The sequence below is a fragment of the Naegleria gruberi genome (assembly GCF_000004985.1).
Source record: "Naegleria gruberi genomic scaffold NAEGRscaffold_7, whole genome shotgun sequence".
In the NCBI taxonomy this organism is placed as follows: Eukaryota; Heterolobosea; class Eutetramitea; order Acrasida; family Naegleriidae; genus Naegleria; species Naegleria gruberi.
In genome coordinates this window covers 311,613-336,619 of record NW_003163320.1, presented here as the reverse complement: position 1 = coordinate 336,619, position 25,007 = coordinate 311,613, and the positions used below count along the sequence as shown (strand labels likewise).

Below are 25,007 nucleotides of genomic sequence, written 5' to 3'. Positions count from 1 at the left end.
TACTATTATTACTATTATTTGTATTATTTGATGGTGATGATAATTCTTCATATTGTTCCATATTTTCAATTGTTGTTATTGTTGTATTATTCATCATAACAAGCCTTCTTACTCCGAATTGTATGAGAAAACAACCAAAGGCTCCAGTGGCAAATGAAAAACCAAATCTGAATACTTCCTGTACTAATTTTTTAATTAGGCTCTCCAGTCTAGTATCCCTCATAATCTCCTTTGTGGTTGCATCTGTAATTCTGACCATTCTATTTTTTTTTAAATATATTTAAATTTTATTGTAATACTATTTAAAATTAAATATTTAAATCAATATTTAACATTAAATATCCAATGTTATCGTTATACAAAATAAATTTAAAAAAAATGGGCAAAAACAAGAAACAGCAGCAAAAACAAAAAAAAACATCTGCCTCTTCCTCCACACAACAACAACAATCATCATCATCATATGATTCACAACAAGAAATAAAGGATGAATCAATTCCTTCCTATATGTATGATTTTCAAGAGGGTGGACCCACTCAACAACAAACTGAATGGCTTTCAAGTACACTCAGTGAAATGCCACCCGAATATTTACAACAAATGTTGGTAACCATGATGAAAGTCTATTCGGAAGAAAAAGGAGAATCAAGTAATGAAGGTTTGAAAAGGAATAAGAAAGTAAAGGATGATGATGATGATTTAGATCCTGTTTATGATAAGATGGTGCATGGTCTGGTAGAATTTCAAGAACGGGAAGAAAAAGGACTTGTTGAAAAGAAGAAACGTGATGATAGTGGAGAATATCCAATTGGAGAACCTATGGATTGGAACAAGTTTTTCAAAAGTGATTTTCCAACTGGATATTACGACAATCTCATTGACAATAATACATTTATGAGTATTTTACAATCAAAGATTAGATTATTGGCCTATGACTCTGTTTGTGAAGAGAGTACCATTTACTATTCCTTAATGATTAATGTTTTAAATCCACTTGGACAAGATACCAGAAGATTACTCGTTCTTCAAAGGTTAAGAAGACAGGGTGATAATCCGAGATCCAACATTAGACCAGAAACTTATTCATTCTATGGTGAGTCAGATTTCAAAATTTGTCCAAGTGTTGAATATTTAAAGAAAATAATTACAATGAGATTTATTCCAAAGGAGAAACAAGATGTTAAGGAAGATATTCTTGAGGATAAAGAACTTGTTAGATGTGCCAAGTTTGTGATAAATTCAAAAAAGAGGAGAAAGAAAGATTTTGAAGAGGAATCTGACATTCCATTTTGTGAAAGTTTTGATACCAATAATTTGGATTCAGAGGATTATGACTTTGACTCAAACGATCCAGAAAATAATATCAATTTTTCCAATGGTCACGATAGGGAGAAGTATAGAGAATACAAGACAGAAGGAGCTACTATTAGAAGATTACTCATTGGTTCATGGTCTCCTTGTCCTTGTTATGATGGTCAATTTAGAATCAAAATTTCACCACTTTTCAGAAAGATTTACTATAGATTCTTTACCTTCTTACCTTCTTATCACAATAATTTCCATGATGAGGAGGAGAGAGACAAATACCTTTCCATTCTTACCAAAGCAATTGCTTCTACCAATTCATGTTCTCAATATTTAGAGAATGAGATTGAAAGATTGAAAAATAGTACAATACTCAGTATGGAAATTGATTATTCTTCAATTACAGGAATACATTTACAAAAATGTTCAGTAGATCAAAGAGTATTCAATGAAGAGCTCTGTTTGCTTGTTCTTCAAGTGAACCAGGCACCAACATTCTACTCTAGAAAAGTTAAAGATGGATACATTAAAGATATGAATACAAAGAAACGAAACGATTTTACAGAAAATTGTGCAGCATCTATCAGCACTAGACATTTCATTTGTGGCAGTGAAAGAGAAATGAAGAGAATTGCATCAATTCTCATTCAAAGCGACACCACAGGTACCTTGCGTAAACTCTATCATGAAGGAATGAAGAGCATTGACTTGGAAACTGAACCAGTTGTTGTAATCTCAAGTCCAGTTGTTGAAAATTCAACCTCCTCATCACCAAATAATTCAACGGCAATGAAAATGTTAAATAATTACAAACTTTCTGCAGATAGAAAAGTATTAGGGGAATGTATTTTCAGTCATTTGCAAGAGAATTTTAGTCAACTCTTGTGGGAAAAATTACTCACTACATCTATGAGAGAAGCAGCCAATCAAACTGGTATTGATTTAAGAGATAGAGGTTATTCAGACGATGAATTGGATAATCTCCAACTCTATCAAATTCTTGGAAATGAAAAATTTACAAAGGACATTTACTTTTCCTTTTGTAGAGGAAGATTTTACAAAACGAGCGAGTATCATCATGTTAATGGAAAATGTTGTGCAATAAGTGAGAATCCAACCAATAGTACCACTACTACTACTGCAACTGTTCAACCAAAGAAAACAACAAGTAACCAGGCAGTTCTAGGAACGCCATTCAAGTTTGTAAATATTGGCTCTGTAATTGAATATCCTCTTCCTCCAAATTTTCCCCCTGTAAAGAAAAGATAATTGAAGAAAAATAAGTCAAACATTGGAGTTAGAAATATGTTTATTGAAATAATACTAAAATGTACATCAAATTTTGGTTTGATATTTTATGTCAAATCGAAATTGATTCTGGTTTTATTTACAATATTATTACATCGTTTCGATTTTGCATTCTTATTATTTAACAACCTCCTCTTAATCTCAATACTAAATGCACAGTTGAATCCTTTTGAAGATTGTAATCACTAATAGTTCTTCCATCTTCCAATTGTTTTCCTGCATAAATCAATCGTTGTTGATCTGAAGGGATACCTTCCTTATCAAATATCTTTTGTTTCATATTCTCAACAGTATCATTTGATTCCATTTCAATAGTAATTGTGTTTCCTGTCAATGTTTTTACAAAAAGTTGCATTCCTCCTCGCAATCTCAATACCAAATGAAGTGTGGAGTCTTTTTGAATGTTATAATCATTAATAGTTCTGCCATCTTCCAATTGTTTACCGGCATAGATGAGTCTTTGTTGTTCTGGTGGAATTCCTTCCTTATCTTGAACCTTTCTTTTAACATTTTCAATTGAATCATTAGATTCAACTTCCAATGTGATGGTTTTACCAGTGAGTGTCTTGACGAATAATTGCATGATTGTTAAGTTGTTTTTTCTTGTTGTTTTGTTTGAATTTCCATTGAAAAAAGATTTTTCAATCTTCAACTATTTAACTGTAAAATAACAATTCAAGTATTTTTAGAAAATAGTTCAACAGGAACTTTTTTGATGTGTTGTTCCTACTTTGTTTCTTGCCGCAAATTGTTTGAACTTGTTCATTCTTTGTAATTCTACCTTTATGGCAACAAGACTACAAGCAAAAAGCATTCAATCAATTGGGGAATAAAAAGGAACGGTTGATTATTAAAAGAACAATTCCACCTTATTCATGAGAATGATTGCATTGTTTATTTAATCAGAAAAATCAGATCCAAAATCTGAGAAATCGGATCCAGAACTACTACTACTACTGCTAGAATTCGACCCACTTCGTTTGTGTTTTGATTTCTTACTATCCTTATCTTTAGAGCTACCAGCAGCTACTACTAATGGATCTCCAAAATGAATATTGGCCTGCATAAGGGGTGTACCTATATGTAAATCACCCTTTAAAACAGGTGTACTGAGATGAATTGATCCAGAGCTCTGTTTTTGCGAATCTTCCTCATCCCCGTAAGGATTGGAAAAGTTATCAAAATCTCTTGGTGTTTCGAATGAATTTACATTATATGAATCCTCGGCAGTTTCATTTGATGGTTCTTCAAGATTAGTTGACAATGGAGGAACCGTCGAATGGTTTTCAGGTTCTTTGTGAGATAATTCATCATGAATTTGGGTTGGTTCTTCATGGTATTTAGGGGAAGGAGGACAAACCTCTAGATTTGGTTCCATTATATCACCAAGTATTGGAGTTTCCACGGATGTAGCATGAACAACTTCATGATTCTCAGGATATTCTGTTTCCAAATGTACATTATCCACAATGTTGAGATCTTCATTTGTATGATTTTCGTTCGGTGCCTCAATGTTATCTAGACCATAAACACGCGAAAAATCATTACCTTCTTCATCACGCTTATCTCCTTCATGAACCTCTCCTTCATGTTGGTATTTGTGTGGTTCCTCATCCTCGTAAGGATTGGAGTATCCAAATGTGTTTTCCTCCCTTTCCTCTTCTTCGTTTTCTTCCTCTTCTTCATCTCGATTTTCATCATGTTGGTATGGGTTTTGGAATTTCTTTTCATCGAGTGAATCATTAAGAGATAAAGGATTTTGATTTTCCAATGGTTCATGATGTTGGTGAGTTGCTTCCAATTCAGTATGATATTCTTTCAAGACAGTTTGTTTCTTGTAAGCATTTTCTTCTTCTGTTTCTTCCCCTGATCCATCATAATTTTTAGAATTATTTTGATCCTGTTTCTTTTCAATAATTTCAAATTCAATATCGTCTGTAATGTCGGATGCATACCCCTTTTCATTGTTAATTCCGAGTCTGTTCTCATCATCTAGCTCATCATCTTCCTCCTCTGTAAGGAAAACTTGGCCATTTGAAACTGCTTTAGGAGTTGGAGCAATGACACTCCCTATTATAACAACATCGTTTTGGATTGTTTTTTCTGATGATTTAGGTGTCGATGGCTCTGGTTTCTTCTCTGGAAATTGAGGTTCAAGATTTACTCTTGCATGAAGATTGAAATAGGAAATGACATATTCTGGGCTCTGGTTGAAAATTCCCTTAATCTTTTGCTGCTGTTCAGGAGTGAGTTCAAATTCTCCTTCTGAAACATTCAGTACTGTAATAAATTTTCCTTTTTTGATGAGAGTAAATAAGAATTGTTTGATCGTCCTTTCATTATCTTCCTCTCTCAAAATAATAGCCTCGTACTTGTTTAACTTTCTTTCTGCATTCATTGCCTTATCAGCAAGTTTTAACTTCTTTTTAGTGAGTGGATATGTTACAGTTGCTGAAAGTGATGGATTCTTCTTATCAGGAACCTCTAACAACTTTTCAATATTTTCATAATACAGACTTGGAACATTTGCAAGTAATGGATGACCTCTGAAAGGGAAAATGTAATGAGAGAGGTCGCTATTATCAACAAATTCCAAATCATATCTCATTTTGATAAGATAATTAGTATATTCCATAAACCTAAAAGGATAATCAAGACTAAGGTCTTTCCTCCACTTGTCAATTAGTTCAACAATCTTCAACCCCTTTTTCTGAATATCTTTTTGCAGTATGAGTGCTTCCTTTTGTGCTACAAGAATTAAACCAGGATTTGAATCCTTTACAGCATTATATTCCTCAACAAGACAATGAAGCTTGTCAAGAACATCCTCTCTTTCCCAAATGGCTTCCGTTACTTGTATTGTTTTTAACTTGTGATTTTCCAAAAGGTCTACAACCATTGAAAGTTGATGAAGATTATATATATTGTATTCACTTCCGTATGCATTAAAAAAGTATTCTACATCAATGAAAGGTAACTTCATCACAAAAGCCAATCGTTCCAATCTTTTCATATATATAAGCTCATTGCTCATCAATGCAAATCCTTACCTTCTTTTTTGTTTTTCAAACTCGCTAATCATTTCCTCATCATTTAATAGTACAGCCTTCTCGTTTTTAAGGGAGACTGTACTATACATTCCCTGATCTGAGAAGGAATAATTTTGTGTTTTATTATCCCTGGAAGGAGTTGAACCACTAGATAATTTCCTCTTACTTTTAGTTGAGCTTGTACTACCAGATGATGAAGGAATTCTCTTCTTTGAACTTCCCACTTGTTGAGAGCCTGGTCTTGCACCACTACCAGCTGTTGCCAATGCTCCTGAAGAAGCCTTCTGGCTGCTTGTAGAAGAAAACCTTTTAGTTGTTCCCTTACTAGTGGTGCTGCTGCTCATTTTTGTTTTCCTTTGGATGAATGAGGTGTGTTGCAGTGCAGAGAGAGAATTATCTGTCGTACACAATCAAGATTTCCCACCAAAACTTTTAACGAGACGTAAAGAGGATGATTTATAACATTATTTTGGTGCTCAGTTACTACTGAAATGTTCATAACATTTACAACTCTCACTTCCTTTCATAAAGAGATAGATTTATTAATCACATTTGATAATGAGATGTTGCCTATCTGTTTGTTGCATCTTATTGTTTTGGTGCAAATACATCAGGAAGGAAATTGGTGTGTGCAACAATGGATGTTCTTTCAATTCGGATATTGTTATGCTCTTTCAAATATTGCTTCAAGTTGTGTCAAAAATTCAGCCATATTAGAAAGTTGGGTTTACATAGTTGGTCCTTCATCTCCATCTCCAACTTCTTCTTCATCCAAGTAATCTTCATCATCGTCAAAGTTTTCGAATGCATCATAGGCATCTCCTCCATCGGATTCCTCATCCTCAGCAAGAATATCACCATTTTCGTCATCATCATCGTCTTCATCGTCATCATCCTTTTTTTGTTTGAAGAGCTTTTCCAATCGTTGTACATTGGCTTCATCACTTCCAGAATTAAATCTCTTATAGAGCATCATGAGACGCTTCTTGTTTGGTCTGACAACTATTTCGCTTGGGAAATAGCCAGTTTTTATACCAAGACTTTGCATGAGTGGATCCTTTTTTTCATCCAAACAAGCTTCACAATGTTGTGAGTCAACATAGTATGGAGAGTTTCTAATTCTTCCTCTTGAATTTCTCATTTGTTCAATCATAACATGTAGAGCATCAGAGATTGGTTTACATTTATGAATCTTAACTTCGGGATAAAGAGGAGGAATCAAAAGAGCCTTTCTTTGCATAGCTTGATAAGGAGTTAAAATTTGTGGTTTCTTTGCTTGTTCTTCACCTGCATTAGCAGCAGTACCACTTCCTTCTTGTTGTTGTGAAGCAGCTCCTCCCGAAGAAGGAATTCTGCCCATTGGAGCAGCACCTCCTCTACCTCTTCCTCTTGGTGGCATTTTTTTTAAATATTAATTAAAATAAAATTTTATTAAATGCAAATTCAAAATGTTGAAAACAAAGCCTTCATTCTGGAGAGTATTAAACATTTTGTAATATTTGATGAGTTGTTTATATTGAAACACACTATTGAGAACGTTTTCCGAACCAAACATTTGCCGACTGATTCAATAACACCTCTCTGTCAACAAGCCTTCATGAAAAAACAACTTGAAAAAAAATGAGCGACTGGACATCCACTTCATCATCCTCATCATCATCATCTCTTATTCAACGTTTATTGATGGTGTATGAATTCTTTTATTTCTGTTTTTATGGACTTTATTTATTAGTTTGTGAATTGGAGCTACTTACTAAAATAAAGTCATTGGTACCATTTTTCGGAGTTAAAATTAAACCACTCATGTCCACTTTAGAAGAAATGATTTCTCATAAAATTGAACTTGTTAAACCAGAGGCTGATCAATTTTATATTATTACAGGTGCCAATTCTGGTATTGGTTATGAAACTGCCAAAACACTGGCCTGTGAATTTGGTTTTAATGTAATTTTAGCTTGTCGATCTGAAGAAAGAGGAACCGAAGCATTAAACAAAATTCAACAAGAATTGAATAAGAAAAACTCAAAAGTAATTTTGAAATTCCTTTCATTGGATTTGAATTCATTGAGTAGTGTCAAATCATTTGCTGAAAAGATTAATCAACAATATAAGGTCAAGTGTCTCATTGCTAATGCTGGAATAATGACACCACCATATGGTTTAACAAAGGAAGGACATGAAACTCAATATGGATGTAATTATTTGGCTCATGTTCTCTTAACATTATTGTTAAAGAATAATTTGGCTGAAAATGGACCAGATAGTAGAATTGTTTTTGTTGCATCTGAAGCTCATCAAACTGGTCATGTTGATTTGGAAGATCCTGATTTTAAAAAGAGACCTTACAATCCATTCCATGGTTATACTCAATCTAAAATGGCTCAAATCATGTTCACTTATCATTTTGATAAGTTATTGAAAAAGGAAGGATTAGGTGGTAGTGTTTCAATTAATGTTATTCATCCAGGTATTGTTTCTACAAATATTGGTTCAAATATTTGGTTCCCATTCAATTATGTTTTCAATTGGGGTATTAGTCTTGTTGCTCTCACACCTATTGAAGGTGCTATTAATCAAATCTATGTTTCTTGTGCTAAGGAATTGGAAAGAGTTTCTGGAAAATATTTTTGTCATTGTAATCTTGCAAAGAGTAATGCTGAAAGTTATGATCCTGAATATGGAACTAAATTATATGAAAAGACTTTGGAAACTTTGAAACCTTGGTTATAAAGAATTTATTTATTTGATAATAATTGAATTTGAAAGCAAAATATTTAAAAAATTTATTAAAAAATTATCAAGTTTACAATATTATTGTAATAAACAATTCTTTTTTGTTTCAGTTTTAGAAGGTAATATATAAATTAATTTAGATAAATCCATAAAATAGGCATACTTTAATTGTAAATACCAAATTGGAGCAAAAATATTTAACATTATTTTTGAATTGACTTCAACAAATACTGATTTCCTTAATGAATATGCCTTTTTAATAGCATTAACTATTTGTACATTTACATTATTCTTAATATCATTATTAACATAATTTTCATAATAATAAGAATGTAATCCAATAATTAATTCTAAATGTCTTCCTTTAATTTCCTTAATTGGTTCAAACCAATCATTTAAATTATTAAAACTCTCTTCATTGTTCATTGAAAAACAATAAATAAATAATTGTTTAAATCTTAATAATCTATTTATGTAACTTGATTTATTTCTATAAAATCTCTCTTCTCCACTTGTATCCCATATTTGATGTTTAATTAATAATCCATTTATAGGTAATGTACATGTTTTTATACAAAAATCAATTCCAATATTTTTATAAATTTCAAACTTTCCATTTCTAATAATATTATGATAGGTTGATTTTCCAATTCCAAGATCACCCAATGTTATATATCTTAATAAATAATCACTTGGTGGATGTATTTCAATTGGATAATTAATTTTTAATAATTTATTTCTATAAAATTCTAATAAATTACATTGATATTCATTTAATATTAAATCAATATCATTTTGATCTGATAATGAGGTAGGATTAATATTTCCTAATTTAATTCCTAATTTTAATAAATATAAATTTGTAAAATAATTTATATTTCCCATTATTCTAACATATTCTATAGAATTATTATTATTATTATCATTATTATTTTCACTAATACTATTGTAATTAGTATTATCATTAGAAATATTTAAAATAGTATTATCATTAGAAATATTTAAAATAGGTCGGAATGAAATACAACAACTTCCATTTGCAATATCATCAAATAAAACACAACATTCTTCAATAATATATTGTAAAGATTTACAAATTGATGAAAGAGAAGTAAATAAATCAATGGGTTCTAAATATTTAATAATTTCCCTCCATTCATCTTGATTCATTTTTTTTTTAATTAATTAAAGAAAAATATATCATCAATTTTTAATTATAGAAATTAATTATGGTTCAATATCATTAATTAGTGATCGATGTTACAAAATACTTTACAAAATATTTTACAAAATAATTTACTCTTGATCTTTTAATTTCTTTAATTTAATTAACCAATCATCTTCTGAAAACCATTTTAAATCTTTTGGTGGAGCCAATTCAATATCTTTAATAATATTCTTTATGGAATTTACTTTTTCAGAATCTAATATTATATCTGATGAGGATGAATTAATTCTCTCCTCCTCATCATCATCATTGTTACTAATTGAATAATCTGATGGTGATGTATTGTTTTCATTATTATTTAAATATTGAATTTTAAGTGTTGGATCAAGTGCTCCCAATGTTATTTTAATCTTTTTCTTCTTTCCATTCGTGTTATTATTATTATTATTAGTATGATTAGTATTATTAATATTATTTGTATTTGATTGATTATTTTGTAAAACAAATGCCAAGGCTTTTTCAAAATCAGTATCAAAATCATCAAATGTTAATTCTTCTTTTTCCGTAATTTCTTTATCTATTGTACATTCATCATCGTCATCTTCGTTATAATTAAATTCTTCATTATTTATTTGTGTATATCCTAATTCTTCATAATTTTCCTCTTCTTCACTATCACTATCACTATTATTATGATCTTGTTGTTGTTGTTGTTGTTGTACAACTTCCGATAATGTCTTATTTTCTTCCTCTTCCTGATGAAGTGAATCACTTTCTTTATTCATTTTTTTATTAATAATCTAACATATTTAACTCGTATTAATATATTTAAAATGATGATGATATTTATTGATAAACAAATGAATTTACCATTGATTTCAATTCTCTTGAAGTTTTTTCATATGCTTTTTTAACACGTTCCAATTCAGATTCAATATCATTTAAAGTTCTACTTGATTTTCTCTTTTCTTCTTCTAATTGAATAACTTGTCTTGTCATTTCTGTTATTGTTTGTTGAAGTGATTTGTTACCTTGTTCTAATTGTTCAATTGCAATTTGATATTCTTTCATTGTTATTTCTTGTTTTTCAATCTTTGATAATTTTTCAATGAATTGATTCGTTTCCTTTTCTAATTTCAATTCAATTTGTTGTTTTTCTTTTGTTAATACTTGAATTGTTCTTTCAAATTTAATCATTCGAGAAATGAACATTTCTCTTTCATCTTGATCTTTTTGAATTTGTTCTGACATTTCTGAAATGTTATCTTGAACTTGTTGTAATTGATTTTCAATTAATTTCTTTTCTTCATGCAATTTTTTAATTTCTTCTTGTGATTTTTCAAGTGAATTTGTTAAATTTTCTTGACTTGATCTCAATTCCAAATATGAATTTTCAATTTCTGTTAATTCTTGTTGAGTATTTTCTAATTGTTTCTTTAAATTATCTCTATCAATTTCTAACATTTTAAATCTCATAAAAAGTTCATTATTTTCACTTTCCTTCTTTTCTAAACCATTTCTATAGGTTGATGATTCATCTTGAGAATGTTGAATTTGTTTTTCTAATCTTTCAATGGTTGATTCAAGTGTTTGACATTTTTCAATATATTCTCTCAATTTCATTGAAGAATCTTCTAAACAAATTTTAAGATATTGAATTTCATCAGATTTTGTTTCAACCAATTGTTCATTTTCTAAATTCAATTCTTTTGCTTTTTGTAAAGATTTTTGTTTTTCTTCTAATTGAATTCTTAAATGTTCTAATTCATCTTTACAATCTGATAATTCTCTACATCTTGATTCATATTCTCTCTTTAAATCATCAATTAATTTCAATGAATCATTATGAAGAGTCTTGTAATGATTTGATTGTGCATCTGAAACTTTCTTTTCTTGTACAAGTGTTTCCTTTTCAACTTTCAATTCTGAACATTGTTTTGAAATATTCTTATTTTCTTCTGTTAATCTTTTAATTGATTCTTCTAACAGTGGATTATTATTTTCTCTCTTTTCAATTTCAATTTGATATTTGAGATCTGAAATTTGAACTTGTTTTGCATCAATTTCATCTTCCAATCCCTTAATCTTCTTTTCACTACTCAAATATTGCATTTCAAATGTATCACGTTCTCTAGCAAGTTCTAATAATTCAAATTTAGTTTGTGATAAATCATCATGTACACCACTTGTGTTATTAATGGTCTTTTTAAGCATTAATTGAATATTTTCCTTCTCTGATTTAATAGAATTAATTTCCATCTTGGATACTTCAATATCATGTTTTAATTTTCTAATTAAATCTTCCTTCTTATCATTTGAAGAAAGGAGTTGAATATTTTCCTCTCTCAAATTTCTTCTATCTTCACAACATTGATTCAAATTAGTCTTTAAAGTTGTAATAGTATATTCATATTCTTCTGTTGAATTTCTCAATGTTTGAATTTCAAGTCTATTTTCATAGAAATCTTTTTTCAATTTTTCAATTTCCAAATCTTTTTGTTCAATTTCAATACCAAGTTGATCAATTTCATTCTTTCGATGAAGTGCTTGTTTTTCAAGTGATGCAAGTCTAATTGAATTTTCAACCCTCCTTTCAATTTCTGAATCTAATCCAAGTTTTGAATCAATTCCACATGATTGAACAAGTTTACTCATTTGCTCTTCAAGCGTCTTTTTAGCAAATAATACTTCTTCTAATTGTGATGAGCGAGTATTATTTGTTTCTTTAAGAGAATTAACTCTAATTGATAGAGATTTGTTTTCCTCTCTGAGTTGATAGATGGTTAATTCTGATTGTTTTTGTTGTTCATTCAAGTTTTCTTTCAATGTGCTAATTTGATTCTTCATTTCAGATTCACTCTTATTCTTATCTAAATTAAGATTCACCACTTCATCAGATAGTGTTTTAAGTTGTTTGGACTTATCTTCATTCTCCTTCTTTAGTAGAGTGAATTGTGATTGTATCTTTTTAAGATCAACTTCAAGTTCAAGCTTTTTAGCACTAACTGCATGAATTTCAGAACTCATTCTTGTTCTCTCTTCCAAATCATGTCCAATATTATTCTTCAAATCATTGATGGTTTTCTCTGCTGATCTCTTACTCAATTCCAAATCATTCTTTAGCATTTTAATTGTTTCATCTCTCTTGGAAATTTCTGTCTGATTGGAAGAATTGGATGAGGAAACCTTTGAATTGAGTTGAATTACTTCTTCTCTCAATCTTTCCTTCTCCTTCTTTTCACGTTCAAGTTCATTGGAAAGTTTTTTAAGAGCTTGTTCAAATTCATTTCTTTCTTCAACAAGTTTTGAATGTTCATTTCTAGCAACTGATTGATATTCTTCTAATCTAGATTGTAATTCTTGATTTTGTTGAGAAAGTTGTTGAACAGTTCTATCTAGTCTTTGCAGTTCATAATTCAATTTTGGTAATTGATCAATTTGTTGATACATTTCTTCAACTTCAGATTCTTTAGCTTCAACTGAACTTGATAGACCCTCAACTTCAACTCTTAAATCTTCATTCTCTTTTATGGTTTGATCAAACAGTTCTTGTTTCTTCTCCAATTCACCACTCAAGTTATTATTTCTCTGTTTCATTTCCTTTAATTGATCTAACAATTCAGAGAAGGAAACATCTTTCAATTTGATTTCATTCTTTAAACTCTCAACTTGTTGTTGTAACTCCTTAGCAGCCTTTGTTTCATTTCCTTGTTGTTTCAATTTTAGTTCATTATTTTCAATTTGCAGAGCTTCTATCTGATTCTTTGCTACTGTTGAAATGTATTTATCCCTTCCATTAACAACTTGTTCATTCAATTTAGTATTTTCCTTTGATAACTGTGCAATATACTTTCTACTTTTTTCCATTTCTTCTTCCAACGCTGCTTTTTGGTCTGACAGCTTTTCAAAATCAACTTTTGAAAGAGTACAATTTTCATTGAGTTTCATATTTTGTTCTGATAATTCTTGAATTTTTTCACTCATTTCCATGACTTTTGATCTTAAATGATTTCTTTCCTCATCAGTTTTAACCAATTCCTCTTCTAAACGCTCAATATTCTTTTGAAAGTTCTTTCTTGTTAGAGATTCAATGTTGAGAATTTGTCTCAACTCTTCCGATTCCAAGTTGACATTTTCCTTTTCTTCCTTATAAGATTCAAGAATTCCGTCTTCATCTTCAAAGTCTGAATTAGTTAAAGATTTTGAATTGATAGAATTCTGCCTTGTAGAAATTTCATTACTATTATTCAATTGTGGAAGTGAATTAGAGACAGGTCTAATAATTTCCTCATCACTATCATCTTGATTAATATTTACATGATTATTTTGATTCGGTCTTGAATTGAATGAAACTTTCTTAGAGGGAGAATTTGTAACAGAGTTTGAATTTTTGAGTGGTGATGGGAATCTGTGTACATTTGATAACACACTTGTGTTTTCATTATTAATATATGGATTGTTGGAAATTAAGGATTGTCTTAATCTTGAACTGTACTTGGCACTTGCCAATATTTCAGTGTAATTATCAGGAAGAGGATATAAACATGTAATAAATAAGTTAAATGTATCTTCTCTCATTGTATCTCGTAGAATGTGAGTTAATTTTGAATCTCTATATGGAACATAATATTTGCTTGGTGTTGAACTATTACTCTGACTAGAGAGTGTTGAACTATTCAATGATACGTTGGATATTGGTGATGCATTCAATAATTTACCAATTCCTGATGTTACTGCAGCTAGAGCATTAAAAGTTTTGGCAATTTTTGATCCTTCTTCGTTAGTTGCATTTGGTGTATTATTCATCGCTTGTGAAAATTCTCTTGCCTTTTCAGAACCAGCCAACTCTACAAAAGTGACTCTACTTGAAATTGAATGAGTTTGAATATCTACAGATGAGGAACTTGCTGATATGAGTTGAGGCCAATTCTGATCCAAATATAAAGTTAAAATTGAATGACTTCTAGTGTGAAGATCAGGTGGTTTCATTCCAGATGTAACAGATCTGTTCTGTTTTGCATATTTTAAAACAGTGAAAATATCTTTTGGTTCTTTCAATACATGTTTCTTCATTCCCAATATGACAGTTTTAGTTTTTTCATCAGCAACTTTTAATCCCTTACTATTATTACTTGATAGTAAATCTGTGATATTGTCATTGTAAATTTGTACAAAAGAAACTGATAATGTAAATTTAGCATTGTAAACACCTTGTCCTTGTCCATAAGTGTACATGAATTTAAAAACATCCTCAACAAATCTTGGTATTAATCCTCTTCTTTCATCATCTCCAATTCCTTCAAGTGCATAACTCTTTCCTGATCTAGTCTATTTATCATATCACAATTGTAACAATTCAATAATAGAGTATTATTACTACTTACTTGACCATATGTTATAATATTTGCGTTAACTCCTCCAACAAAACTCTTAAATAAAGGATAACCACAACTTGAATAAAACATTGATTGATTTGCAAATTCATCAAAAATTCTATCAAATGTAAATTGAAAAGAAGTTGATGATGAATTTGCCTTATTCAAATACTTTCCAATTAGAACTGTTTTATGATCTTCCCCAATTTCCATTATTCTATTTGTATCACTAACTATATATGAAGATTTATTGAGAGGTCTTACCCTACCAACAATCTTGAAAACTCCTTTCGATGAAGTTGATTTGAAGAGAGTGGAAATATCATTAATTTGATTAGTTTCATTGGATGAATATCCTTGAGGTTTAAATGATAGATTTGAATAATTTAATCCAGGAATTCTGTAGACTTCATTTAAACTCATGTTTGTATTTTGATATGATGTTGAGGCTTGATTAGAAAGGCTTGAAATATTATTATCATATTCCGATTGTTGTTGTTGTTGTTGATATGATGATTCATATCCATTATCTGATGATGAAGGTGATGTTACTCTAGTCAAATATTCAGGCAAATTAAGGTCTCCTCCATTGGATGAGTATTGCCTCTGTTTATTGGTGTGTTGGTGGTTCATTTTTATTTTGAGTGATAACGGTTAAAAAACGAGGGAATTTTCTTTGATGGGAAATGATAAATGTAAATACTCATCGTGATGTCTCCTCCATCCAATAATACTCTATGTACCATGAACAAACATATTAAGATTCTTTTTTAAACTTTTTTATATACAATTTATTATTATTAGGGATAAATTATTTATCAGCAGAACCACCAGCACCAGCACCACCTTCTTCATTAACAAAATATTTAGCCTTCTTTACACGACTCAATTCCTTCATGACAGCTCTTCTCTTCATTGTTGATTTCTTTGATTTACTCTTAGCTCTTTCTTCTTGAACTTGATGTTTCATTTGTTTCATCTTTAATTTCAATTCATTAATTGAATTCTTCTTTTCTCTTTCAGAATTAATTGCTTTCAATTTACGAAGCATATTTGCTCTTTCAACTTCCTTATCACTCATTAATGCAGTTGTTAATTCATGAATTGGAGCATCTTCTGCAATGAAATCATTAAGATTATTTGTTAAACCTGTAACTTGAACAACTTTCTTTCGTTGTTCAGAGAATGGTAATTGTTTCAATAATTTAGGTTTTGGAACAAAATGAGCATCATGACCTGCTGTTGATCTTGAATTAATTGCCTTATAAAGTGAATCTTCTTTAACTGGAATTGGAAGATGTTTTAACTTTCTTAATTGTGAAACTGTTCTCATACCATACCATTTCTTTGTTAAATGATTATAAACTGGATTATAGAAACGTTCCAATTCTAAAGCATACCAACATCTTAAAAAGATAATATCACCACGAATGAGTTTATCTTCAAAAGTTGCTCTAAAATCACCAGGTGATGCTTTATCTCCTCTAAATGGTTTTTTAACACTTCCTCTTAAACCACTGACAGTTCTCAGAGAAGCACCTTCATATTTTGCAACTTCCAAATCACTTGTAAACATTTTAGTAACAATACAAGTATTCTTATGAACTATTTTTGGATAACCAAGTAATTTCAATTTCTTTACAATTGAAAAATCTTGATCCATTTCCATAACATAACCAGTAGCTGAAACTCTAAATGTATCAACTTTTTCACTCAATGTTTGGAATGCAATAACACCTGTATTTTGTGGTACAAATGGTCCATAAATTGCTGCAATACAATGCATATATTCAGGTGTATACTTAATTTGACGATGTCTACCATTATCATCTTGCATACAATAAGTTGGAATGGATTGAAATCTTCTCCAACCAATACTAAATACAAGTGGATCCTTATTTTTAAGTGTTCTTGGATACCAACGATGTCTCTTCATTCTCATCTTGATTAAACCCATACGACACTCTTCTGGATGCATACCACCAACAATGATTGGATTTTTAAAATTAACATTTTCAATAAATTCTGTTGGGAATGAATTAATTTCAAGTCTAACATAAGATCCAGGTGAAATACCTTCAATTTCTTCACGTTGTTCTCTTGTTAAATTTTGGAATTCAGTCTTATTTAAAATCATTTGTGGATCATCTTCACGAAGTTTCTTCTTGAGTTTTTCAATAGTTGTAATTGGATCTTCTTCTTCTTCCTCTACTCCTGCAGAACCTTCTTTCTTATCACTTGATTTCTTTTCATCAAATTGAGCATCAAAAGATTTCTTCTTTTCCATTCTCTTCTTTTGTAATTCATCAAGAATGTCATCATTTTCATCATCTTGTTGAATTTCATCATCTTCCATTTCATCTTGTTCTTCTTCATCTTTTTCAACATTCTTTGATTTCTTAGAAGCAATTGGCTTATTATTAGCATCTCTTCTTGATGACCAATCACCTGTAACAAACTTGTTACGAATTGTTTCTCTAAATTCAGCATCTTCCCAATCATGTTTAATTTCTGTTGGTTCAATTTGAGTTCTAGTTCTATCAACAAAATCAACCTTCAAACGATCAACATTTAATTTCTTCTTCTTTTCTGTAATTTGTTTCTTAAAGTTGAAAATATCATCCAAATCATTCTTTTGTTGTTGAACTTGTTCTTCTTCATCATCATCATTTTGATTGGCTTCTCCATCATCTTCTTCTTCTTCTTCTTGTTCACCATAAACCAATTGTTGTAAACTAATAGTGGCATCATAAAATTGACTGCTAGCTCTTTCTTCCATTCCTTCTTTCCACTTGTTTGCAGCTGAACCTGTTCCATCTTCTTCTTCCAAATCAGATAATTCCTCTTCTTCATTACCTTCAATTTCAAATTGACCAGTTGATTCATTAACTTTTAATTTTCTAGGTTCAAAATATTCTTCATCATCATCACCAGCTCTAATGATTTTTCTTGTATTTTCATCTAAATCATCATCTTCTTCATCGGAATCATCATAAACGATATTCTCCTTCTTTTTAGAAGATTTTGTTGATGTATTAAGAGCCTCTGCATAAATTTCATCATCATTATCTTCATCATCTCCCATTAATTTAGCAATACCTCTTCTCTTTCTATGGAACTTTGAATCTTCATCATCAGACATTTCATCATCATCTTCATCATCTTCTTCAGCTTCATTATCAATATATTTACGAAGGAATTCTTCTTCATCCATATCTTCATCAAACTCTTCATCAATTTCATCTTCATCATCATCATCTTCCATATTATTGTTATTATTATTAAGGGATGAAGGTACAATGGTTGAAGATTTCTTTGCAATGAGAGCAGATTTAGCACCAGAGAATAATTTAACTTGTTGATTTGAAATTTTCTCATCTAAATTAATATCAGATTGTTCAATGAGAGATTTAACAATCTTTGAAGTTTCTTCAGCTTGATGTTTTCTTTCTTCTCTCTTTTCAGATGAAATATCCTTTCCTTTACGTGTTAATAATAATTCTTCAGCTTGATCAATTCCACCATGACGATTATTTTCATTCAATGATTCATTATTTGAAATATCAATATAAACATTATCCTTATCATAAAAAACTGAACCTAAATTACTCATTGGACCATATAAACCTTTGAATTTGTCTAATTTTGAACGTTGTTTTTCTTTTGGTTTTGGTGGAAGTGGATCTTCTAAAGTAGTAATATTATTTAAAGTAAAATCACCACAACCTGGAATATGAATTGGAGTTCCCTTTCTAAGGAAAGTATTTCTAACATAACCATATAAACAAACATGTCTTTCAATTTTAGAATTTTCTTCAATTAATTGTGGATCAGTTACATCTTCAAATCTATCAACTACAACACAAGGATGTGTTGTTCTCCATTTTATAGGTCTAGGTTTAATAATTGAAATGAAACGACTTAAATTAATTGTTTCACGTGGTGTATATAATCCTCCTCTTAAACCTGAAAGGTAAAATAATTTAGCACCATCACATACTTCTGTCCAAAATCGATGCTTTAATTTCTTTTTCAATTTTCTAACTGTTCTTGCTTTTTTAATTAAATCCAAATGTGTTAAAACACCCATCACTCTAGTCATACCATGAACTTGTAACATGTTTAAAAATTCAAAATTTTCCATTTCAAATCCATAAGAAGCATCAATTAATAATAAAACTAAATCTGCTGTTTTAGCCATATCAATCATTGCATTAATTTCATTTGGACATTCAAAAAATGTTGTTCTTGATTTTCCTGTTCTTACTGTAATTGGTCCTGTCACTTCTGTTAATGTTTGTTTAGTATATTGTTTAACAAGACTTGTAATTAATGTTGTTTTACCAGATTTAGGTGGTCCAACAACAGCAACCATTTTAGGTGGTCCTTCTCCATATATTCTTGATACTATTGGTGCATGTAATTTAGATTCAAATTTATCTAATTTATATTTTAAATCTCTTGCAAAAGCATTTCCTTTACCAACTGTATTGGCACGATTATTTACATAATCACCTTTTTGTTGTTCCTCAGAAACACCTAATTTCTTCTTTCTTTGAACTTCTCTCTTTTTAAATTTATTACCTGCTCTTCTAGCTTTATGTTCCTTGTTGATTTGTTGTTCGGAAGGAAGGCCTCCACCACCTCCTCCACTAGAAGACATTTTTTTTTTTCAAGTCAATTTTAAATTCAATTTTAATTGAACAAGCCTTTTTTCTTCAGTATTTTATTTGAAGTCATATTTTCATAGAAAAGATGTTGTTGGTAGAATAGATAGCATTAGGAGGATGTTAAAATCTATGGTGATGAAGATGGACTTTTGTTATTATTGGGAAGAGATTGATATGATGATTGAGAATTAATGATTGTTGTTTTAATGAACTTTTTGAATAGTACCACCAGATGATAACATGCCACGGTAAAACAAGATTCTCTCTGCTTATCCAATTATCATCATCATCATCATCATCAATAATAATTTTTACAAAATATTATTAAATAATATTAAAGTGCTCATCATAGTCAATTCTATGAAACCATTTGGAGAATTAAATAATTATTTGACTTCTAAAAGAGGCGTAATTTTATTCTATCAGAGACCGCCTTCAAGACAGCCGTTTGTAAATGGTTGACTTTAAACACGGCTTAAAAATGGAAATATTTTAAGCAAAGTACAATTTTAAAAAAATTGCAAAAAATGTCCACTGTTAAACAAACCCTCCTCAACAACTTAGGAAAGGAATTGAACGAAGCTGGTTACTTCACTGAACAATCATTCTATCACCCTTTGACCAAGACTAAGGATGCTAAGTTACCAAGTGATAGAACCAACGTTCCAAACGCTGATATCTTGAATAGAACAAAGGAAGGATACCTTTCAAATGAACAAATTTTGGACATCTTCGGCAAGCCTTTGGACTCAAAGGATTTCGAAATCACAAAGGACGAACAAGAAATCTTGAGAAACGATCCATCTCAATTCAAGGCTGTTTTACACATGGCACCAGCTGCTCCTTGCAAGGCTCACGTCTTGAACATGTTCTTGGATGACTGTGCTGATGAAAGTAAGTATGATGAAAAATACAAAATAATAATTAATTTTCGTGATCGTGATGATTAGCTCTCGGTAAGAGTAACGCCACCATGTTGCAATGGTCTCAATGTAACAAGCACTTCTACAAGTGGACTACTTGTCTTGCTAAACACAGAAAATGGTATGAAGCTCGTTATAACTCTATCACAAAGGTTGTTCCAGAACAACAAGTTAGAGGTATCCAAGATACTCACCCAAGAAGAGATCCATCTACTTACCGTGCTCCATCCTTCGATAACTAAATTAATAATAATTGGTTACACTTTGTATTAGAATAAAAGGGTTTCAAAATCCATAAAATTGCCACGGGCATTTGAATATTTAATTTAAATATTTAATTTAAATTATGAGAGGTATTTATTACAAATTGTTGTTGTTTATATGTACAAAAGTTTTAATTATTTGATGGAGAGATTGGGCTCATTAGATCTTATCCTTGTTGCTCTTTTCAAGTTTTGCTTGATTTTCCTTTAAAACCGTGTAAGGAGAAGGAAGATCCCAAGAAACGCCCAAACTTGTTGGTGTCGTACTCGTATCGAAAAAGTTTGAATTAAGCAATGATGAGAGAGGAGTCTTGGTATCGAGAGCATATACTGAGCTTGGAGTTGCACCAGTGGTTGTTGGATGAGCACTTTCTTGTTGGTGTTGTTCTGAAGACTTCAATTTGGGTGGAAGAGCAAATTCATTTTGTTGTTCTATCGTCGAAGAGCTTGCAGCAGACTCTAAATTACTATCAATTCTTTTGAGTGGTACCTTTCCTTGATTTTGAGGAACAGTAATGGTGAGTGAAGCAGGAGCCTTTGAAGTCTTTCTCTTCTTGGTTGATGGAGATTCAACTTCTTGATTTGCACTACTTGTTGTTGTGACAGAAACTTGACTTTCAGAATGTTTCAATGCTACAGCATCGTATACACTTGTGTGATTGGTTGCATTTTGAACTACCTTATTAATTTCTGCAGAGATACCAGGTGTAAGAGGAGTGATATCATTGGCAAAATCATCACCAAATACATTATTAATTAATGTTGAAGGAGTCATTTGACCTGGATCAGTAAGTGCAGATGAGGAAATTGGAAGAGATGGAATTGTGAGTGGTGGTGGTTTAGGTTGACCATTATTAACAGATACAGGAAGAGCAGAATTACTACTTGATACCATTGGTTGAGTATTATCATCTGATGAATCAACATCATCATGACTTCTCTTCTTACCTGATGAAGATGGTTTCTTCTTCTTTGAGGTTGACTTTTTCTTCTTTTCATCCTTTTCTGGAGTGGCAGCAACAGCAATTGAAGAAGAAGAAGTGGCAGCAGTAGCAGCAATAATATTTGATTGACCAGTTGTTGAAGTATTTGAATCAGATAATTGACTTGCTACATTAACATCTTCACCTAAATCACTACTTCCTGTTGGAATATTTCCAGTCTTATCAAATTTAGTATATTCAGTATTAGTTAATCTTTCATGAGGTAAATGAGCAACTTGACAATATCTTTGAAGAATAGATCTAGGATCTGTACTACAATATTCAAATAATTGATTTTCTGAATTAAATATCACTAGAGATATTTGACAATGACATAGAATTGATAATTCCATAGCCTTTTTAATTAAGCCTTGTTTACGTTTGTTAAATGTTACATGACGATTACGTTCATCAGTAATTGGTTGAATTGATATTTTCTTTCTACCCATTTTGTTATTAAAATTGAATGTTCTTATTACTTGTTATTACTTGTTATTTGATATTAATTGATTGTTGTTATTATTGTTATTTGATAGTAGTAATGGTAGAGTAATATATATTTGATGATATAGTAGTAAATATCAGTGATTAATTAATAAATAATATATCGGAAGGCTGAATGTAACAATGTAGAGATGAAGAAGAAGTATTATTCAAACAATTGTGTGAATCGGGTGATGAGATCAAATTATTTGGTAATAATAGAATTTGAAAAGATGTTGCTAATAATAGCGTTGGTTTCTTGCTAGAGAGGCTAGAGAGTAACGGTTTTTCAACGTTGAAGCTGCTTGATGGCCTTGTTCTAAAGATAGAGGGCTAAAAATATTTTTTTCTATTTATTTTTAAACTGCAGCGTTGCTTTACAATGAAAAATATCTGTCAATCTAATCCATTGGGAATCTATAGGGTGACTTTCTAACATTGGAGGTTGGAAAAACATGTTTATGAATGTGGCTGATAAAGTTGAAGGTGAAGTGATAAGCTAAATGCATTTAGAAAGTAAAAAGGTTTCAAGTATGATCAAAAATAGGTTGGTAATTTAACAGATAAAAGGAATAAAAAATCACAAGCCTTCCTAGCTCAGTTGGCAGTAGCGCTGTCCTAGTAAGACAGAGGTCTTGGGTTCGATTCCCAAGGGAGGCATCTTTTGGGGTTTGAATTCTAGGAAAATTATTATTTGAACAATCACTGGTTGCATAATATTTCCCTAGGAAATTTTTCCTTCTTTTGCCTACGTGTTGGTAACCTTCTGCTCAGCAGAAAGAACATGAAATTATTTTTAAACAACAACAATTTTTCCTATCACCAACATCACAATGAGAAGAACAGTATGAACTTGAAATCAATCCCATTGATTAACTAATCATAAAAGAATCATTCTTGCTGAACAACAATTTTTCAAAATTCAAAAAAAAATACAGCAATCACTTGTACCAGACGTATTATAATTGCCTCTCTCTCAATTCTATTGATCATTTATTCTGTTAACAATAATCTTCTTATAGAATGGTATTTTATGAATATCCCTATTTAACAGAAGAAGCTAAAGAATCACTTAAAAATTATAAATATAAAAGTGGTGATGCTTCTATTTTATCTTATTGTAAGTTTTAATATTTTAATAATAATAATAATAATAACAATTAAATCATCATTTAATCTAATCAATCCAATCTATAATCAATCTAATCTAATATATAATCTAATAATCTAATAATATAAAATTAAAATATAGACATGCAACCATATTGGGAATATTGTGCTAAATTAATACCTAATAATGTAGCACCTAATACGGTAACATTATTAGGTTTTTTAGGAGTAATATTAGGATGGATAATATTAATATATTATAATATAAATTTAGAAAATCAAGTACCATCAATTGTATATTTATTAAATGGAATATTTTTATTTTATTATCAAACAATGGATGCTATAGATGGTAAACATGCACGTAATACTAAAAATAGTAGTGCATTAGGAGAATTATTTGATCATGGATTAGATGCTTTAATTGGATATTTTCAATGTATTATACTTGTTAGTTCATGTGATTTAGGTAATTCATATTATTCTATAATTGTTATTATTTTATATTACATGACAAGTATGATGATGATTTGGGAAGATTATGTTACAGATGAAATGAGATTTGGTAAATTTAATTCTCCAACTGAAGCTATCATGTTTGCTATTTTTATTTTATTTTATACTTTTATAATGGGTCAATCTTCATGGTCAACTGTTGTTTTTACTATTTATAGAAATGATAATAATATTATTTATTATTATTTATTTAAATTATTTACAAATAATAATAATACTGATAATATAACTAATACAATTATTAATAATAATAATATATTAAATATTCAATTTAATTATTTAATAATTACAATTGCAACATTATTAGGAGCATCAATTATAATTAATAATATTAAAACAGTTTTAAAATTTGCATCACATTCAACACGTAAAAGATCACATAGAACAATGTATGTTATTGGTGGTGTTAGTGGTGCATTGATGGGTTTAATTTCATATTTAATTACATGTTTATTATATATTATATTTATTATTAATGTTCCATATTTAGTTAAAACATATTTCATTTCAATTTCAATGATTTATGGTCTAAGTGCTTCTTATATTCAAACTAGATTAATATTTGCTAGAGTTTGTGGAGCATTAGCACCTTCATGGTTCATTATCATGTTACCTACTCTATTATTATCAATTACTTGTTTTATTTTTAATGATAATTCTAATATTATGATCATTTTAATGCATTCATGTTTATTATTTATTATTACTTGTTATATTCATATGGCATATCATGTCATTCATCAAGTTTGTTCTACTTTAAATATTCATGCTTTTAAAGTTAAACCAAAAAATAATTAATTTAATTTATTAATTTATTAAATATTATTATATATAATATTATTTTTATTATTAAATTGATACAAATACTACAGTACTGGTAGTAGTAGTCATAGTCATTAAATAAACTTTATATTTATATTACATATATTATATTATTATATTATTACATTGAAAAGAATAAGGATGAATTTAAAATTTACAGTAAATAATAACAACAACAGCAATAACTGATATAATGTTGTTGAGATGGAAATGTATTGATGGAATCTCTCAATAGCCTTCTTCACCATCCTCACCAGCATCACCACAGTACACGCATTTGAAAAAAAGAACGTTTAAC

At 29.9% G+C, this 25,007-nt stretch overlaps 11 protein-coding genes and 1 non-coding gene across 12 annotated transcripts; 5 read left to right on the top strand and 7 right to left on the bottom strand.

Annotated features, from left to right (window-relative positions):
• Positions 1–378: 378 nt before the first annotated feature.
• Positions 379–2,694, top strand: NAEGRDRAFT_57071 (uncharacterized protein; the record flags this gene model as incomplete). The annotated part of the gene is made up of 1 exon (XM_002681160.1): positions 379–2,694. One exon carries the CDS (start codon positions 379–381, stop codon positions 2,572–2,574), a length of 2,196 nt encoding a protein of 731 aa, XP_002681206.1. The 3' UTR covers positions 2,575–2,694.
• Positions 2,695–2,734: 40 nt separating this feature from the next.
• Positions 2,735–3,196, bottom strand: NAEGRDRAFT_30968 (polyubiquitin; the record flags this gene model as incomplete). Its single annotated transcript, XM_002681024.1, has 1 exon — positions 2,735–3,196. One exon carries the CDS (start codon positions 3,194–3,196, stop codon positions 2,735–2,737), a length of 462 nt encoding a protein of 153 aa, XP_002681070.1.
• Positions 3,197–3,511: 315 nt separating this feature from the next.
• Positions 3,512–6,007, bottom strand: NAEGRDRAFT_63605 (uncharacterized protein; the record flags this gene model as incomplete). The annotated part of the gene is made up of 2 exons (XM_002681023.1): positions 3,512–5,618; positions 5,664–6,007. 2 exons carry the CDS (start codon positions 6,005–6,007, stop codon positions 3,512–3,514), a joined length of 2,451 nt encoding a protein of 816 aa, XP_002681069.1.
• A 383-nt stretch (positions 6,008–6,390) lies between these two features.
• On the bottom strand, positions 6,391–7,062 carry NAEGRDRAFT_63604 (uncharacterized protein; the record flags this gene model as incomplete). Its single annotated transcript, XM_002681022.1, has 1 exon — positions 6,391–7,062. One exon carries the CDS (start codon positions 7,060–7,062, stop codon positions 6,391–6,393), a length of 672 nt encoding a protein of 223 aa, XP_002681068.1.
• Positions 7,063–7,283: 221 nt separating this feature from the next.
• NAEGRDRAFT_46547 (uncharacterized protein) lies at positions 7,284–8,393 on the top strand (the record flags this gene model as incomplete). Its single annotated transcript, XM_002681159.1, has 1 exon — positions 7,284–8,393. The coding sequence occupies one exon, from the start codon at positions 7,284–7,286 to the stop codon at positions 8,391–8,393; it is 1,110 nt and encodes a 369-aa protein (XP_002681205.1).
• A 339-nt stretch (positions 8,394–8,732) lies between these two features.
• NAEGRDRAFT_5063 (rab family small GTPase) lies at positions 8,733–9,101 on the bottom strand (the record flags this gene model as incomplete). The annotated part of the gene is made up of 1 exon (XM_002681021.1): positions 8,733–9,101. A coding segment is annotated over one exon (369 nt), but the record flags the coding sequence as incomplete, so codon positions are not given.
• A 591-nt stretch (positions 9,102–9,692) lies between these two features.
• On the bottom strand, positions 9,693–15,572 carry NAEGRDRAFT_63602 (uncharacterized protein; the record flags this gene model as incomplete). Its single annotated transcript, XM_002681020.1, has 3 exons — positions 9,693–10,339; positions 11,691–14,892; positions 14,949–15,572. 3 exons carry the CDS (start codon positions 15,570–15,572, stop codon positions 9,693–9,695), a joined length of 4,473 nt encoding a protein of 1,490 aa, XP_002681066.1.
• Positions 15,573–15,711: 139 nt separating this feature from the next.
• On the bottom strand, positions 15,712–19,602 carry NAEGRDRAFT_78491 (ribosome assembly protein BSM1; the record flags this gene model as incomplete). Its single annotated transcript, XM_002681019.1, has 1 exon — positions 15,712–19,602. The coding sequence occupies one exon, from the start codon at positions 19,600–19,602 to the stop codon at positions 15,751–15,753; it is 3,852 nt and encodes a 1,283-aa protein (XP_002681065.1). The 3' UTR covers positions 15,712–15,750.
• A 520-nt stretch (positions 19,603–20,122) lies between these two features.
• On the top strand, positions 20,123–20,857 carry NAEGRDRAFT_78490 (uncharacterized protein). Its single transcript, XM_002681158.1, has 2 exons — positions 20,123–20,503; positions 20,560–20,857. Exons 1-2 carry the CDS (start codon positions 20,137–20,139, stop codon positions 20,772–20,774), a joined length of 582 nt encoding a protein of 193 aa, XP_002681204.1. The 5' UTR covers positions 20,123–20,136; the 3' UTR covers positions 20,775–20,857.
• Positions 20,858–20,911: 54 nt separating this feature from the next.
• Positions 20,912–22,586, bottom strand: NAEGRDRAFT_78489 (mads box domain-containing protein). Its single transcript, XM_002681018.1, has one exon. The coding sequence runs from the start codon at positions 22,225–22,227 to the stop codon at positions 20,956–20,958; it is 1,272 nt and encodes a 423-aa protein (XP_002681064.1). The 5' UTR covers positions 22,228–22,586; the 3' UTR covers positions 20,912–20,955.
• A 261-nt stretch (positions 22,587–22,847) lies between these two features.
• Positions 22,848–22,921, top strand: NAEGRDRAFT_t118. Its single transcript has one exon. It is a non-coding gene; the product is annotated as a tRNA-Thr (tRNA).
• Positions 22,922–23,515: 594 nt separating this feature from the next.
• NAEGRDRAFT_60329 (uncharacterized protein) lies at positions 23,516–24,685 on the top strand (the record flags this gene model as incomplete). The annotated part of the gene is made up of 2 exons (XM_002681157.1): positions 23,516–24,276; positions 24,442–24,685. 2 exons carry the CDS (start codon positions 23,516–23,518, stop codon positions 24,683–24,685), a joined length of 1,005 nt encoding a protein of 334 aa, XP_002681203.1.
• Positions 24,686–25,007: the final 322 nt, after the last annotated feature.

Excerpts from the sequence above, each read along its gene's own strand:
- NAEGRDRAFT_78490 (XM_002681158.1), top strand. The coding sequence starts at position 20,137 with ATGTCCACTGTTAAACAAACCCTCCTCAACAACTTAGGAAAGGAATTG. Across the intron at positions 20,504-20,559 it reads GGATGACTGTGCTGATGAAA|CTCTCGGTAAGAGTAACGCC; the intron begins GTAAGTATGATG and ends CGTGATGATTAG.
- NAEGRDRAFT_78489 (XM_002681018.1), bottom strand. The coding sequence starts at position 22,227 with ATGGGTAGAAAGAAAATATCAATTCAACCAATTACTGATGAACGTAAT.